Genomic DNA, 16702 nt, shown 5'->3' on the forward strand with positions numbered 1-16702 from the left:
CCCCGCGCGCCCGCCCCCCCCCCCCCGCGCGCCCCCCCCCCCCCCCCCCCCCCCCCCCCCCCCCCCCCCCCGGGTTGCTTGAGATAAAGAAACTAGGAACTCAAGACTAACGTGGGACTTCGCGTCCTAATGAAAGCGTAGAAGGAGGTAGATTTGATCCTACCCGGATCCGAGGAAATCGACCCCAGTCTTATACTAGTCTATTCCGTGCCCAAAATGTCCCTGAAAATGTTATCTGAGTCGTACTCCGTATGCCTCCTTCATGTTTGTGGGCAGGAGCTCGTATTCAACCCCGCTCTCTCGTTACTTGCAACCCGATCTCGTATTCATATACGGAGTATGTTAATCTAGCCTATATTTGGCCTACTTCTTCGTATTCCATGAGGCTCAAGCGGCCTGTCACCCGGGGAACCAAATGGGGGTGGCTGATTTGGGTATCTCTGCCCATAGCCAGCAAGTCTGGGTTTGTAACAGGCGAACTCACCAGTCCATAATAGGAAGGTGAAAAATGGTGGCCAAGAGAAATCAATATACGGAGTGTGTAGAGTAGAGCAATGAATCACAGATTTAGGGAAACTGTGCAGAGTATCTGGAAAATATATCTGAAATATATGATGGAGGGTGGCTAATATATGTCTCCTTATGAACTATACCTGACTAGGAATATCACCTATTTAGGAAAGAGTGATTTAGCCTTGGACGACTCAAATTTATCTGCCAAGCCCCTAGCAACTCTTCCTACTTTTGCAGAACCCCTCCTCGCTTTGCTTGACTAAACTATGGGACGGTATGATAGGATTAGTGAGCATTGAACAGCATTGGTCAGAGTCGACTCTTAATTTTAGAGTAATATAAGCTGGCAGCGAAATAACTATCAAACCCCCGAGCTCATTGGTTAACCGAAAGAGAAATATAATATTATCCACTAAGGCCCGTCATTTGATCCAGATATAGCGGGCATAGGATCTGAGTCCGTGGTAACATCAACAGCAAAACTAGCCTGTATAAAGTCCTCTAACTCTTCACTCACAGTCTTGAGCTTCTCCTTGACACTCGCAACACCTTCTTGTCCAACAATATGCCGCGAAGGAGGGTTTTCATGGCCACCAATTGATGTAATGGCATATACTGTTTCAGAGACCAGCACTTCAAGATGTGCGGAGCTTAATGGTGGGTGCATGGAGACAACTTCTGGAGCGGAGAATGGGCCATTTTCAATGGAGCTAACTCGGGCGTTCTCATCGTTTGTTGGACTTGGTGTGACTGGACTCTCAGATGAGACAGAAGCACCGGGAAGTTGGGGGACAAGGTGGTTTAAGATTCCACGGAAGAGAGGCGCTTGGTTGCTGGCGGGTGAGTAGGCGGGGAAGATTGGAGGGACACTGGTTACTAGGTTGGTGAGGATGCCAATTTCGATGCTGCATTGGAAGATGGTGAGTTTGATGTTAAACGGGGCAATTTCGTAAGCCAGACTCTGTAAAATAGATTAGGTTCTGCGCTAAGGACAACTCCAGAGATACTGACATCACAGAATCCTTCAAGGGCCCAACCCGCTGCGCAGTACATTCCTAGTCCGGGTGTACCGATATGCGCCGCTGTATATCGTTAGACCAATATTCAAGCAAGAGACAGGATATATTTCTTACTGATCCCTGATATTATCATCACATGCCCAGCGCGCTCTTTCCTCATATGGGGGAGCGCAGCTTTGATGATATTGAGGGGACCGAAATAGTTAACCTCGAATTGATCGCGTACAAGATTCATGGTTTGAGTTGAAGCAGAAAGTTCCTCAACTGTTCCAATCAGGGCTTGGGGTAGGTCAGTATACTGTTTGAGGGTATCTTCAGAAATGTAGGGTCACCTTGACTTGTACAGCATAGAAGTATGTCTACTCTTCCAAATGTAATGACTGCATCTGCCACGACTGCCTGGCACTCTCCCATCATTCTGTGCCAAAAGACTGTCAGCAATTAAGATCAGAATTCATAATCGAGATGTCTGCCTTAATGATCGCACCGGATATCTAGCGGAACTGTCTTCATGCGCTGTGCCCAGCCATCGTGTTGCCCCACCTCATCGAGAAAAGCATCAAATTCATCCCGGCGACGTTCATCCCGTTCCAAAGCTGTATGTGCTAATCCAAGAAACGCATAGTCTCCATGCGCGAGGACCTGCCGCGCGACTGAGAGGCCAATGGGTGAATCCCCCGCGGTGATCAGCCATACTCGAGGCTCATTATGCGACGGGAATTGCACGCGGGCATCAAAGGGGAGGTTATTTTCCATGAGGGTCAACGCCAACAGTCGAACGCGCTATCCATCACGCGATTGCAATTTCAAAGCTGCTTAATAGCAAAGTATAAGAATGGAAGATGCCCGAAGGTCGGAAGACAAATGCCAAGACCGAGCAAGTTCCCGGGCCTCGATCTAATCGCGTGCTAATCGCCCACGTTAGCTGGCCTTTTGGCTTCTTCTTTTCTTTTCCTCATCCATCATGTCGGAACAAAGGCCACGCAGACAGGAGGAGTCATCCGGTGTATGTGTCGCTGATTCAATGTTGTTGTGTTCAATTTACTGACTCCCTTTAGTCGGGCTTCAAGGGGGCCCTTCAGGGTCTTGGAATCTTCTTGTTGGTCCAATTTGCCATCAGCCAGTACATGGGAAACAAGGACAAGACAGACTCTCCCAGCTTGAATTCTGATGGCATCCCTGCATTTGCCGATCGCCCCGATCCCAGCGAAGTCGCCGAACACAGTGCTCTTCCTGAGACCATCGCCCCAATCTGGCCCTCCTCCAGCGCTGTCGATCTCAGCATTTATGTAACCCCGTCTATCATTGTGCCCAACTTCAAGTCACCGGACAGTATTCTTGTGGTAGACGAGAAGAACTTCACAATTGGAAACTACAGTGACACTCGCGAAATCGACACCACCATCAAGGTCCCAAAGCAGGTCCAGCAGAATGGAACTCTCTGGGCTCACTTCTTTTTGGCTCGTACCGGATACCCGCTAGACCCAACCGCTAAGAACTACAACACCGCTGATGCAGTTCACTTCATCCGACCTCTGAACCAGTACCTCCCCAAGAAGAAGGTCAAGAAGCTGAAGAACCTTCTCTCGGGCCCCGAGGATGATCATGACCAGGAGGAAGATAACACCCCGGATATTTCAACCATGTCATACTATCACCCCAACTTCACCCTGTCCCTGATCCCAGACTCCGGAGTTCAGAAGTTGGCCCAGATGAACCCCGCAGCTCGCCAGTATGTGCAGCTCGAGCGGACTGGTGCCCGCGATGCTAGTGGAAAGAATGGATGGTACTACCCTATCGCTTTCTTCAACACCTTCTGGCAACTGAAGACCCATATGACCGAGTTGAACTCTACCGTCGAGACCGTGCCGTTGCATATTACTCTCAACAACATGGCGAACTGGAAGTTCAACATCATCAGCAGTGTTGATGAAGGCTCGAAACAAAGTTCCCGCCAGGCTGCTTATGGCAAGCCTGCTCCTGGTGGTGGAGATGGAACTGAGTGGGAGATGGTAAAGGAGGTTCTCTTGGATACGAACATTTGGCTCCTCTGCACCACGGGTGTGGTCACTATCTTCCATATGTTGTTTGAGACTTTGGCCTTCAAGAACGATATTGTAAGTGATATCTCCCTATCAAAACGTGTGGTATGTAGCGTCGCTAACATTGTCACTTTCTAGGCCCACTGGCGTAAGAAGAAGGACATTGTTGGCACTTCAGTTCGCACAATCTTGGCAAACGTCTTCATGCAGGCTGTCATCTTCCTCTACCTCATGGACAACAGTGAAAACACCTCTTGGATGATCATGGGCAGTCAAGGATTTGGTATACTTCTGGAATTCTGGAAGATTACCAAGACCGTCGACGTTCGCTTGCGCCCACCGCCAGCCAGCTCTTGGTTGTCGTTCTTGCCCTATGTGATTGTCTTCGAGGACAAGCACAAGCTTAGCGAGACCGAGGAGAAGACTAAGGAGTACGATGAAATTGCGTTCCAGTACTTGTATATCTTGGCTGTTCCCCTCCTGCTCGCATACGCCGCGTACAGCCTAGTCTACAATACCCACAAGTCTTGGTACTCTTACGTTATCCAGACACTGGTGGGCAGCGTCTACGCCTACGGCTTCCTCATGATGGTCCCCAGTCTCTATATCAACTACCGGTTGAAGTCTGTTGCCCACATGCCCGGCAAGGCCTTGACCTACAAGTTCCTGAACACCTTCATCGACGATCTCTTCGCCTTCACCGTCAAGATGCCCTGGCTCCATCGCCTGGCTACTCTCCGCGACGACGTTATTTTCTTCGTCTGGCTCTACCAAGGCTGGAAGTACAAGGTTGACTACAAGCGCGTCAACGAATTCGGCCAGGGAGGTGACAGTGACGAGGAGGAGGAGCCTACTCCTGCTGTTGAGGGTGACAAGAAGGAGGAGCCTACTGATGCTGTTGAAGGTGACAAGAAGGAGGAAGTGGCTACCCAATCCTCTTCCAAGACAACTTCTAAGTCGTCTACTCGCAAGAGGAAATGAACTGCTCAGATGCAGGTCTTTTCGGCCCATAGACCGATGAACCAGGGATCAACGCCTTTGCATAATTAGTAAATCACTCGATTTCACTACTTTTGGCATGATGCTGGTGAGCATTGGATCATAATTATTACAATGTCGTAGCAAGCAATGTTTAATTCCGATCCTTCTAATTGAGGATTCCTCTAGAAAATCACTATAGAGTTCCGGTCTTTATTCATCCAGCACCATAGAAGTACAAGAGAAAAGAAACTAACAATTATGATATGATCAAATAATAGACGAAGGTCGAAGTCGTTGTTGATAATTACCCGATTAGGCTTAGGGCAATTTTCGCATCTCCGCGCCCGCTTGTTCTTCTATGCAACTGCCGTTGGATACATCTAAAACATTCATTGCTTTGATTCTATTAGTTTCAAGACTATTGCCAGGAATTGCACACAACCAACCAGATTGTTGTTTTTCGACGCGCCCCAATTGAGGACGAAGCATCGCGCGACTACGCGCTAATACCACCATCCCAAAGCAAAGTACATTCTGTCATTCTCGACGACACACCAATTGTGGCAATTTTACAATAGAATTCATGTAGATGGATGTCGACATAGGTCAGTTCTGTTTGTATCCTTTCAGTTGAACCACGCTAACAATTATCCAGGAAGCAACCGGCCAAACGGCCTACTCGATGCGGTCGAGCACTTGGAAGCTGGTATGGACAAAGCCTCTTGAGACGGAAAAACATGTTACTAATGCAATCTGGTAGTTGCATTTGTGCCCCCTAAGCAGAGATACACAGATGCCAGTCTACTAGCCAAAACCATCGCTTCAAGCGCGTATGAGAGCGGCATTCCGCAACCCGTGCTGGCCCGTCTCCTGAAGATTCTGACCACGAAGAATAACCTAGACCAGGGCACTGCTACAACGCTGATCAAAAACCTGTACCCCCAGGAGAGGATCGCGTCTAAGAATGTCACTCAAGTGGTCTGCTGCCTTGGGCCCAGCAAGAACAAACCGAGCCTCGCCACACAGGCTTTGCTATTGCGCTGGCTAATTCTTGCGTATGACCTTTTCGAAGATAGGACGCATCTCGCCAAGCTTTATGCTGTACTTTTCAATTATTTGGACATGATTAGTTTGCGGAAACCGCTGTGTCACCTTCTCTCACTCATCACAAGACGAAAGCACGTCAAGCCATTCCGCATTCAAGCCTTGATGGAGTTGATACATACTGCTGGTGGTGAAGATAAAGAGCTTATCAGCCTTCTGAGGATTTTCAAGAATTATTACCCCGAGATCATTCTCGGTGAGTTCGGAGGATCGAGAAGGAATGCCCTCTTCTTCAAACACCCAGACCCGGAGTGGTCAAGCCATGTGAAGGTGCTGCAAGATCAGAATATGGAAAGAGTGCAGGCCGGCCAGGGATCGAGTTTCCAAGTTGTTCATCGAGGGACTGTGAAAAGAAGTAGGATTGAAGTGGTCATTCCGACTCTACAAACTTCACGGGTATCTCATAAGCACACGTCGCTGGAGGAGCTTCGTGATATTGGCCATTTTGTCGACAAGCTTGACAAGATCGAATTACCAAATCAGATTATCTCAACTCTGGGGGATGCAATGGCTCAGAAATATCTTCACCTGGTCCAATCCGAACTTGCAAATCATCGTCTAAATGAGTGGCTGAGAAGTTTCCTGGAGGATAAGCTGGAATTGCTACGTGAGGATGAGGATGATGAACCCGAGACGTTATCATATGTGTTGGGTTTTGTTGTGGGGTATGCATCCTATATCAAGGTATGGTTTTCAGACAGATCATTGTCAATTCAGACATTAACCAAATATTAGGACCTCCCATCCTCGATACGTTCATTCTTGAAGTCTTATCTGGAAACGTGGAATGGCAAGGATAATCGTGACCACGTCTTCCGGCTTCTCCAGTACATTCCCATTGAATCTTTCGCGTCGCTTCGAAGTGAATTATGGTCACCATTGGAGTCAGCTGTGTTGGACGAGAGTCTTCGTTCCAGAACAGCGTTGTTGGGTTTCTATTCAGCCTTAATCAACCAATGGGGTGTGAAACTCCGATCACAGTCAGACAAAACAGAAGAATCGGTGTATCTCAGTCAAATCATCGTACACGCCGAGCTCCTAGCCTCTTCGATTCTGGAGTTCTCGGTGGAGGATGAGGATAAAAAGTCCAAGCCAGCTACAGTCTCTGTGCTCGACTTCTACAAAACCCTTTCAGAACTCTTTTCTCATGCACCACAAGACGCCCGATTCCGCATCACACTTCCGTACGCGCAAACCGTGTACACACTCGCCTTCACGCCTAGCATCGCCGTGCTCTCAACCCTCAACTCCATATTGGCCGTCTACAAATCTGCATTCGAGGCCTCTCTGAGTTCACAAGTTCTCCAAGCACAAAACTCCCCGGCTTATGGAACAGATCTCGTTGGTCGGTTCAACGGATATGTCATGGACATGTGCAATGTGCTATGGCGCAACCGTGCACTTAACACCGAAGACCCGAATGCGCTAGGCTGTCTCGTCCCAGCACCGACTACCACTGCGTTGACAAACTATATCAAGGGCCTGTCCGAAGCATCCAAACACTATGACCGCGAAAGCGCTTTCCACATTAATCTTACATCTATATTCTCTCTTAGTCACCACGCTGCAATTTGCAACCTGTCTGCAGCTTGCTTTGCGGATCTGGAAGAGGACCAGCAAGTTGCGGATGACCGCCCGAAATTCAGAAAGCCAGTCACCCAGAAAGCGCTACAGGCGCTGGAGAGGGATGGCGGTGCTAAGATTACATGGCAGGAGTACCGTGTGCATATGCTGGACTGGTTGGATGCGATTGGGTGCCGGGGTACTGGCGTTCTGATGAGAAGCACAATGAAGGCTTTGCGCAAAGAGTAAACTCATAGTCGGATGAAACTGAACACCAGTTCTAGAAATGAAATTTCTCATAGCGCCATTGAAATGCTTGGTATCGGTATAATACATATTGTACATGCTCGGCTCTCGATATGAGACAGACGGCAGCATAGCGGCGAAGAGGTCAGAACTTCTCTATCGAGTTCAGATATATATCTTGAACACTGGGATCTTCCCGCAGAGCACTCAATAGGTCCTCAAGATCTTTCGCTTGTTCCTCGTCCTTAACCACGACCATGCTGTCCCGGTTGGGATCCCAGAATATCTCCAATTCGTCAATGCTGAGACCTGACAATTTCGCGAATGTTTCGCCCACAGTTTTTGTCTCTGACGGATCGGTCAAGATCACGAGGCGACCCTTATCATCGGTGGTGATGTCCGCCGCTCCTGCTTCGATCGCCTGGTCCAAGTAGTCGTCTACATTCGCACCATCTTTCTTCTCCATAACAACTCTCCCTTTCCTCTCAAAGAGGAATGTAGTCGGGGTGACGATTCCTCCATTGTCTTTAATCATATAGCGAATGTCCTGTAGCACGCGCGCCTTCTGATCCGTTTGACACTCTACAACCGCAGCCACTGAACCAGGCAGCATAGCCTCAATTGTCAGAGATTCTAGTGCTTGACCCGATACACTGAGTCCTTGTCCGCGAGCGATTGCTGCTTCGATAATGATTTTCGGGATGGAGGCTCGTTTCGCATTCGACAACGCGAGGGCTAGACGAGGATTGTACTTCGTGTCGGGTCCCCACACTAGAACATAGTATTAGGATCTGAGATATGCAAAATTGAACGGCCATACGTACTCTGTGTAGCATTGGCAATTTCCTTTCCCACTATTTGGCGTTCCCTGCTCTTGGCCTTGTCGTTTCTGGCCTTGTCATGCTTAATCGTAGACCATTTGTTGTGACCGGAGAGGATAGCCGATGTGGTGCTGAAGTAGCGACACTCATGACAAGCAGAGTCAACCCAGCGGGATTGTTGCAGCAGCCTGCTAAGTCTGAGAGCCATAATGGTTTTCCTTCTCCATATATTGTGAGTTGTAGAGAAGATCGGATCGCCATTGAGATTCCCTCGGGCGGCTGTTTATCCGATCTCCGCGGACAGTGAGGCCACACGATAAGGGGAGAGACCTGGGGTTGACGCAACTACTATGAACTAGATATTTCCACCTTTTTTCCCTTTCTTTCTTGCTTATGGAGCTACGCCCGCACTGAACCTATCTCATGTCTTCCTCCGATACAGCCCCAGCACCCTCCCCTCCACAAAATGGGGTCCCTGAGCTCGATGTCCCTAAACTACACGCCCTCCCCTCTGAACAACAGGAACTGTACATGCTTACGTTCACCTCCGACCTCGTGCAATACATATCTGAATTGGAAGCCGCAGAGGTTACATTGCAACAAAAGGATCTCAAAAAGGAATTGTTCAAGATCTTGAACCTCCCTTCACCCACTATCACTCGAGTCCTCCGCAACAATCTAGGGCGATGTTTTGGCGGAATACTCAGTAAAGGGGATCGCGGGATCCTCTTCGAAACAATCACAGACCTGCTGGCAATTGTGAATGCTGGCAAGAGTGAAGCCGAATTAAAGATTAAATTTGCTGCGGCGCATTGTTTAGGAGAGGTCTTTGCGACAGCTGGTGAGAGTGCGTTCATGCAGTCCAATGTTGCGATTTCGGGCGCACTCAAACTACTGAAATCAGCGAACAACCACACCGGTCTTAGAGGAGTTATCTTTGCCGTGCTGCGCAAGATTGTGGTTGGAATTGGAGTTCCCATCGATGAAGCAACCGCTCGCGACATCTGGAAGCAGGCCCGCAACGCTGCTATCAACGACAAGTCGACTTTCGTCCAAGTCAATGCGTGCCGCTGCCTGGAGCAGTTGGTCACCACGACCCCATTCTTCGATAACACACATGACTTCGACCACCTCAAGACCCTTGTATGGAAGGTTATCGACAGCCCCGCCGCGCCAGTGCGGCACGCCGTAGCTGCGGTTCTCGGTCGGGCATTAATTAAGCTACATGCTACGGATGCGCACATCACAGCCGCCCCGAAACCGAAATCGAAGAAATCGAAGCGCATGTCGAAGAAACCTGGCGCGGGGCTTGGAGATGAGGAGGATGCCGAGGTGTCAGAGTCATCGGTCCCTAAGAAAACCGACTCGCGCCTGTACTTCCTTCTTCCAGACTTGTTGAGGCAGCTTTCATCCCAATACCTGAAGAGTACCACTTCGAATCGCTCACGCGCGGGGATTTGTATGTGCTACAAATATGTTGTGCGCAATCTGGGAGACAAGGTTGTCGAAGAGCGTTATGGTCAGATTGCGACGAACTTGCTTGTCGAGTTGTTGAATCATCCAACAGTCACATACAATCGTTTCCGCCTCCTTATGACTAGGAAGTTTATCAAAAGTATTCTTGAAGATACCATTGGCCAGGAATTGCTGCGCGAGAACAGTCAACTCAATGCCGCAACATGGCTCACCAACGATATCCTCAAGGACTACCCCCAGGTTATTCAAGAACGTCGCGAACCCACCAAGTACACACTGACGAGTGCGGTCAGCGCTCTGTCTTCGTTGATCTCATCGCTTGGTTCCGCCTTCAGCGTTCAGGCTGATAGCTGCCGAGATGCTCTGCTTCAAGTCCTTCCTCACCCCAGCTACACTGTTCAAGTCCACGTTGCGCATTGCCTGCGAAACTTCGTCCTAGCCTCCCCTCACCAGCTGTTGTCATGTGTGACAATCTGCATGAACAGTTTGAACAGAGAAATCGGACAGCTAGGCACCCCGCGCCAATCGCCTCGCCGGTGTGTTGGATATGCCAATGGATTATCTGCAATGCTAAGTACTTCTCGTTTGCAACCACTTTATGGAGCAGTGGATGTCTTTGCGCGCGTTTTTACCCAGGCAACCGATCTTCTTAAGACAAGCAGCACCTCCGAGCTTCGGGTTGCGAGCATCCAAATCCAGGTAGCGTGGATTCTGATTGGAGGTTTGATGCCTCTTGGACCAAGCTTCGTCAAGACTCATCTGTCTCAATTGATGCTTCTCTGGAAGAACGCTCTGCCCAAGCACCTCGGCAAGGAGAACGCTGCGCAGCCAGGTACAGTTGAGACCAGTTTCCTGACTCATGTGCGAGAGTGTGCACTAGGCTCGTTGTTGGTGTTCATGGAGTTCAACAGCAAATTGATCACATCAGATGGTGCAAAGAGAATTGGTGCGATGTTGCAACATACGGTCGAATTTTTAGACAACTTGCCTAAGCCAAAGGCTATGGAAGATCTTTCACAAAGACTGCACCCATCCCTGCAATTGCAAGATTATTCAACTATGGTCCGCCGACGTGTCTTGCAGTGTTTTACGAAGCTTGTGCATGTCCATCCACCTAGCCATGGGGATATTATTTCTCAATCCAGTCTTCTTAGCCTGGCTATTTCTTCATTCGCAGACCCAGATGCTCAGTACAAGCAACTAGAAAGCTCTATTTCTGGCTCCGCCGGACAATTCGATGGTTTATGGGATCTATGTGATAATTATGGGTTTGGTGTCACTGGACTCTGCCGAGAATATATTCGTGCTACACTGTCTGGCACTCAAGAAGACGACAAGAGTCCCGCTTGGTGTGCACTTGACTCTGTGGACCAAGTTGTGGACGACACCTTAACTTTCCCTATTTGTCAAGCAAGCGAACACGACGCGGTTCTTCTATACAGTTTGCGAGATGGAGATAAGCTTGCTGTTGATCCCCCGACAACAGGAGTTGTCAACTCGGCAATCGATTTGTTTTCTGTGGCTCTTGCTCTTCATTCGTCCAAAATCCAGGAAAGCAGTGTCGAACAGATCGCTACATTCCTCACTTCTCCTGGCCTGCAAAGAAACCCCGGCAGGAAAGCCGCATTGGTCGTCAACATCTCGGTCGCCCTTTTACATACTCTGAAAGTTGCTGTTAAGGAGACAGACTTCGTGCCTGGCAAGCTGAATCCATCTACTGATAAAATTTTGCAAGAGCTTCTCCAAAGGTTTGTCATAGATGCTGATCCTGTTGTTCGCACAATTGGCGTTGAAGCACTTGGACGGCTTTGTGATAGTGCTGGAAATGCGTGCACCAATACACAAGTTAATTGGCTTGTTGATACCATTGTCGAGAACAGAGAACCTAACGCAAGAGCTGGCTGTGCTGCCGCCTTAGGATGTATCCACGCCCAGATTGGCGGAATGGCAGCTGGTTTGCACCTCAAAACGATTGTTGGTGTTTTAATGTCTTTGTGTAATGATCCTCACCCTGTTGTCCATTTCTGGGCTCTTGGGGGCTTGGAAAGAGTTGCTAACTCCGCTGGGCTGACATTCTCGCCTTTTGTGTCCGGCTCTTTGGGGATGCTTGCTCAACTTTACAACGCTGATACCCACAACGAGGAGGCAGCTGCGTTGGCGACCTCCAACATCGAAATGTCATTTTTGACACCGGTCGTGATCAGCCGATGCGTGGACTCTCTCATCAATGTTCTTGGGCCGGACCTGCAAGACATTGCGAAGACCCGAAATCTCATTTTAACCCTGCTTCGCCAATTCCAGTTGGAGGAAAACTCAGCATTGGTGACGGAAAGTTCCAGATGTTTGGACCATTTCTCAATGTATGCCTCCAGTTATGTCGACATTGCGGCATACGTGAAGCGACTGCAAACCGAGCTTCGAGCAGGCAACACCCTCACGCGAGATGTGGCAGTTCGTGGACTTAACAACCTCATGAAACGAGACGCACCATCTGTAATACAGACAGCGGGCCAGTCTTTGGAAGATGACATTTGGCTTGCATTTGACGAATCGCCGAACAAAAAGTCACTGAAGTCAATGATTCAGGACTGGCTTCAGCAGACGGCTTTGACAGAAACCGAGATGTGGATCCAACGTTGTCAGAACATCATGACCAAGACACGCCACAAGGCAGAACTTACGCCTATCACAGCTGTTCAAACTACAGCTGCCGATAACCCCGATGACGAGGTTGCCGGGTTTGCATCGGCTGCTGGGGAAGGGCAAGGTGATGCTGCGAACGGAGGCATCTCCAGCCAAGAATTATTGAAGTGGCAGACCCGCAATTTTGCCATGAGCTGTCTCTCCGAACTTCTGGCTACTGTCCAGGAGGCAATTCTTCCAGACTCTGCCATCCCAGCGGAGTTGGCTCTCCAGAAAAACGTCGGAGATATTGTGAGAATGGCCTTTTCGGCGTCTACCGCCAATGTCATTGAGCTGCGCGTATGGGGATTAAAGATCATAGACCAGGTTCTTAAGATGTTCGGCAAGACACCGGATCCTGACTTTGCTGAAGCCTCGCTTCTCGAACAATATCAAGCCCAGATTGGGTCTGCACTTACTCCTGCCTTTGCTGCCGATTCCTCTGCAGAGCTGGCCTCGGAGGCTATTAATGTGTCTGCAACTTTCATTGCTACAGGAATCGTAACAAATGTCGACCGCATGGGGAGAATTTTGAGGCTCTTGGTGCTGGGCCTGGAGAACTTCGCGAAGAATCCAGAAACTACTGAAATCGGTGATCTTAAGGGTCTCAACTCAAATGCTCGAGTTATGGTAAAGCTCGCTTTGTTCTCGGCCTGGGCCCGGCTCCAGATCGCAAGCATCGACCATGAGTACTTGACCCAGGTGGTTCAACCTTATATTGCAAAACTCACGCCTTTATGGCTTTCTTCTCTTCAAGAATATGCTCGATTGCGCTTTGAGCCAGACATTTCTGGTAGCTTGGGGACAACGTCGAGCGGTGACCTGGATGAGGTGTATGCGGCGTTGAACCGCGAAACTTTGTTGAAGGTAAGCCCCGATGTAGTTGTTGTAATTCGGCGAAAGCTAATAATATTATCAGTTCTACCAAGACACGTGGCTATACTTGGTTGATGCGATTGCTGGGCTCGTCGAGAAAGATATCGACTTTGTTTTCGATGCTTTGGATGGCAAATTACAGCTACCCGAGGAGCCTAGCGGCGTTGAGGGCGAAGAGGAAAAAGAAAAAGCTCCCGAGAAGGAAGAAGGGAAAGGACATGATATTAATTATCGTGAAGAGCCGGTCGCATTCTTCTTTGTCTTGTTTGGACTGGCTTTCGAATCTTTGGTTGATCAGGGAACTTCGGCATCGCAACGATTGGAGATTCTTCAGGCGCTGAAGCGAATCCTGAGGCCGGTCATCTCTGGAAACGCCATCTACCAAGATGCAATTTTCACAGAGACCATGGACAGCTTTGGCCGTCTTGTGTTGACAGAAGCTACCCCCATCCAGACTGTCATTGTCGAGATTGCCCAAAACCTGTCACTAGACCACCCCGCAGCAAAGGGTGATCTGGAACGCAGCGACCATCTTTCCGATGACATTGAGCAACTCTTCGAGCTCACAAGAAGCATCATTCTAGTTCTCGCTGGAATGCTTCCCAATCTCCGGGAATCGACACCGCTCGCGCGGTTCAACGTCAGTTCGGATGAGTCTCTGACTCTTATTCGTTTAGCACTTCGCTCTCTTGTCGATGTTGCATCCGTATTCCCATCCATCATTCGCAACGATCTCCACGCTTGTATCCTGCATATTTTCACAACTATCCTCGCAACTGGAGTTTGCCAAGAGTGCGTAGTTCCCCAAGCTCTTCCCATCTTCAGGCAATTCGTTCACGGCATTACCCACACAACAGAATCACCCGAAGACCTTGAGGTCGTGTCATTCCAGCTGCGGGGATGTCTCACGCGCTTCCTGACCATTCTCACTATCGCTCAGCGACGAGAATCGGATATCTCTATTCCCTGCGCCAAGAACACGCTTCTCGCCATCACTTTCCTGCTGAGTGCCGGGGCACACGTTATCCCTCCCCAGGAGCCAGTCTTGATCCGAGTTCTGGATGAGTTGCTTGACTGTCTTCAAGACGTTGGCCTTGCCACCGTGGCAGCTAGCTGCATCCGTTCAATTCTCGTTAAACCCGGCTCTCGTTCCATTACCGACGAAGTGATCAGCCGATACCTCGTCCCGCGACTGATTGCCTTCATGGTTGCCTGCCCTCTAGACAATGGTGATATGCCTACGGACCCCGAAAACTCCCGCACGGTAGTTGCTCGCACGCTCGTGTCGTGTATCTCCAACGCCACTTTCTCCACTTCCGAACTGCCCGCCGCTACATCCCTAATCATGTCGGCACTTTTGGCACGCGCCAAGCGTGAAGGCGAGTCCGTACACCAAGAATCCGCGAGCCATCTCCTTGAGCTTGCGAAGGCCGACCAGCTCACTTTCCGGACGTTGGTGGCTACCATGAACACAGACCAGAAGTCACTGCTAGAGGAGGTTCTTCGAAGTGCCGGAGTCGGAGCTGTTGCTTCGAAGACTGGTGCTGATGCGGCAGAGAATGCTCCCCAGGCTGTGCCTAGTATAGCATTGCGCATGGACTTTTAGGAACGTTATACGGAATCAAGACAAACAAAACACTTTATGATATAGTTAATTGGCAAATATTTCTTATATGCCCTCTCGGAAGACGAAGCCCTCCGAGGCTCCGATCACTTCTCCTCCATTTCTCACTTCTCCCCTAGCCCAGACGGGCCTAGTGTTTCATCATCCTGGGAACCCGATATTCGAGCAATTTAAAGCGTTTGAGGGAATACTCGCATCTCCACTTTAAATATCTGTAAACTTGATGAGCTCCTGCTTGCCCCTGGATCATACCCCCTAGCCCCCACCTCTTTCCCTTCGAACATCCCTCATGTCTCGCAAAGTCCTTATCTACATCACATTTCAACACAATCAGGACACTCTCAATATCCACCACAATGGCCTCTCGCTCAAAGCGCGATCCCACGATATATTCCTTTATGAATAGGGCTGATCTAGTCGAGGAACTTCTTAAGGAGGATGGATTCACAACCTGGGGCTTCGTGATCTTTTATTGTATATACTATAACGACTCTGACCGGGAGAATTTCATAGCTCATATGGTCGGTGCTGTCTCAGAAGACCTTAAGGAATACAGTGGCCTTAATCTCTTCGATAAATTCGCCCTAAAGATACTAGAAGATCACTCCTTTGAGTATGCTACAGTTACCACCCTACGCGAGTACTTCTATTAGTAGAAGAAGACTGTATTAAAAGAGGAATAGGGCGTAAGCGAAGACTATACTCTAACAAGCGGCCGATACCGCTTCTTTATTACTATAGACTAGGAGGCTATGGAGTCCGTTCTAAACACCCCTATGGGAGGGTTCGAAGAATATAAATTAGGGTATGTCTGTATGGTTAATACTGAATAGAAATGGACAGATACACCTGAAGAGGACTCTGAGGACGAGGATATATCAGAGCCCTTAAAGGGTATACTAAGGATGACGTAGGCTGGATGAATATACGCTGGCGTATTGTGCAGCTTCCGGGATTCTACAAGATGACTGAGATTGATGACTGGCAGGCGTATTATGTCCGGTATCCGGAGCTCGCAGACATAAATTGATATCTACCCGTGCTGGAAACAGAATTTGGTATCTAGCACTATTAAACAGTTTCTCCAATCGCGTTTGGGTTGAATGAGCTAGTAACATGGGCGCCGCGGTAGAGCGCGGCTCAGAAGGAGCGTACGGAGAGATCACGTGACCTGAAACACCCAACGACTAAACAATTAGTTGCGTCCCAGTATAGCTTAAACACCATTCCACCATGACAAAACCAGATGACAATGGAGCGATTGGGGTTGCCTTCAAGCCATAATTTCACACAAATACAAAACACATCGCAATCCAGTTCCACAGGCTCAGAGAAGAAGTCGCCAATGGTTCAGTGAAGTTTGTGCGAATCCAATCTTATGTCACAGTGGAGTAAACCTATCATTTTGCCGTTTTGACCTTGCAAAGTCTTCAAATATCGCTAGCTAACATACTTGGATGTATTTTCTAATATTTGTATACCACTCTCGAGCAGCAATGTTTGATTTTTGAAGATGGTGGGCGGTGTGAAGCCGCAGAAAGTTATGCGGTAGAACTGTATCAGGTGACCTTCCCTTCCCGTCTCAGTTGTAGTTCCTCGTCTACATAGACTTCAACTTCAGATCATTATATGCTGGAATTCCTGTTTTTTTTTTTTTTTTTTTTTTTAAAAAAAATAAAAATAATAAAAAAAAATAAAAAAAACACCAGAAAAGGGAAAGAGAAAAAAAAAAAAAAAAAAAAAAAAAAAAAAAAA

The 16702-nt window shown here is 48.7% G+C and overlaps 6 protein-coding genes across 6 annotated transcripts; 4 read left to right on the forward strand and 2 right to left on the reverse strand.

Annotated features, from left to right (window-relative positions):
- Positions 1 to 925: 925 nt before the first annotated feature.
- On the reverse strand, positions 926 to 2288 carry LCP9604111_6999 (short chain dehydrogenase/reductase family protein; the record flags this gene model as incomplete). The annotated part of the gene is made up of 5 exons (XM_039074981.1): positions 926 to 1474; positions 1525 to 1595; positions 1647 to 1811; positions 1865 to 1950; positions 2020 to 2288. 5 exons carry the CDS (start codon positions 2286 to 2288, stop codon positions 926 to 928), a joined length of 1140 nt encoding a protein of 379 aa, XP_038927001.1.
- A 208-nt stretch (positions 2289 to 2496) lies between these two features.
- On the forward strand, positions 2497 to 4555 carry LCP9604111_7000 (CLPTM1 family protein; the record flags this gene model as incomplete). The annotated part of the gene is made up of 3 exons (XM_039074985.1): positions 2497 to 2538; positions 2591 to 3649; positions 3713 to 4555. The coding sequence occupies 3 exons, from the start codon at positions 2497 to 2499 to the stop codon at positions 4553 to 4555; spliced, it is 1944 nt and encodes a 647-aa protein (XP_038927002.1).
- A 589-nt stretch (positions 4556 to 5144) lies between these two features.
- Positions 5145 to 7471, forward strand: LCP9604111_7001 (Mis6 domain protein; the record flags this gene model as incomplete). The annotated part of the gene is made up of 4 exons (XM_039074986.1): positions 5145 to 5160; positions 5211 to 5261; positions 5316 to 6343; positions 6395 to 7471. 4 exons carry the CDS (start codon positions 5145 to 5147, stop codon positions 7469 to 7471), a joined length of 2172 nt encoding a protein of 723 aa, XP_038927003.1.
- Positions 7472 to 7613: 142 nt separating this feature from the next.
- LCP9604111_7002 (post-initiation translation factor DPC29) lies at positions 7614 to 8497 on the reverse strand (the record flags this gene model as incomplete). Its single annotated transcript, XM_039074987.1, has 2 exons — positions 7614 to 8239; positions 8293 to 8497. The coding sequence occupies 2 exons, from the start codon at positions 8495 to 8497 to the stop codon at positions 7614 to 7616; spliced, it is 831 nt and encodes a 276-aa protein (XP_038927004.1).
- A 215-nt stretch (positions 8498 to 8712) lies between these two features.
- On the forward strand, positions 8713 to 14929 carry LCP9604111_7003 (AP-1 complex accessory protein LAA1; the record flags this gene model as incomplete). The annotated part of the gene is made up of 2 exons (XM_039074988.1): positions 8713 to 13314; positions 13367 to 14929. 2 exons carry the CDS (start codon positions 8713 to 8715, stop codon positions 14927 to 14929), a joined length of 6165 nt encoding a protein of 2054 aa, XP_038927005.1.
- Positions 14930 to 15303: 374 nt separating this feature from the next.
- On the forward strand, positions 15304 to 15600 carry LCP9604111_7004 (uncharacterized protein; the record flags this gene model as incomplete). The annotated part of the gene is made up of 1 exon (XM_039074989.1): positions 15304 to 15600. One exon carries the CDS (start codon positions 15304 to 15306, stop codon positions 15598 to 15600), a length of 297 nt encoding a protein of 98 aa, XP_038927006.1.
- Between the last annotated feature and the right edge of the window lie 1102 nt (positions 15601 to 16702).

Source organism: Penicillium roqueforti (assembly GCF_015533775.1).
Source record: "Penicillium roqueforti strain LCP96 04111 chromosome Unknown scaffold_20, whole genome shotgun sequence".
NCBI lineage: Eukaryota > Fungi > Ascomycota > Eurotiomycetes > Eurotiales > Aspergillaceae > Penicillium > Penicillium roqueforti.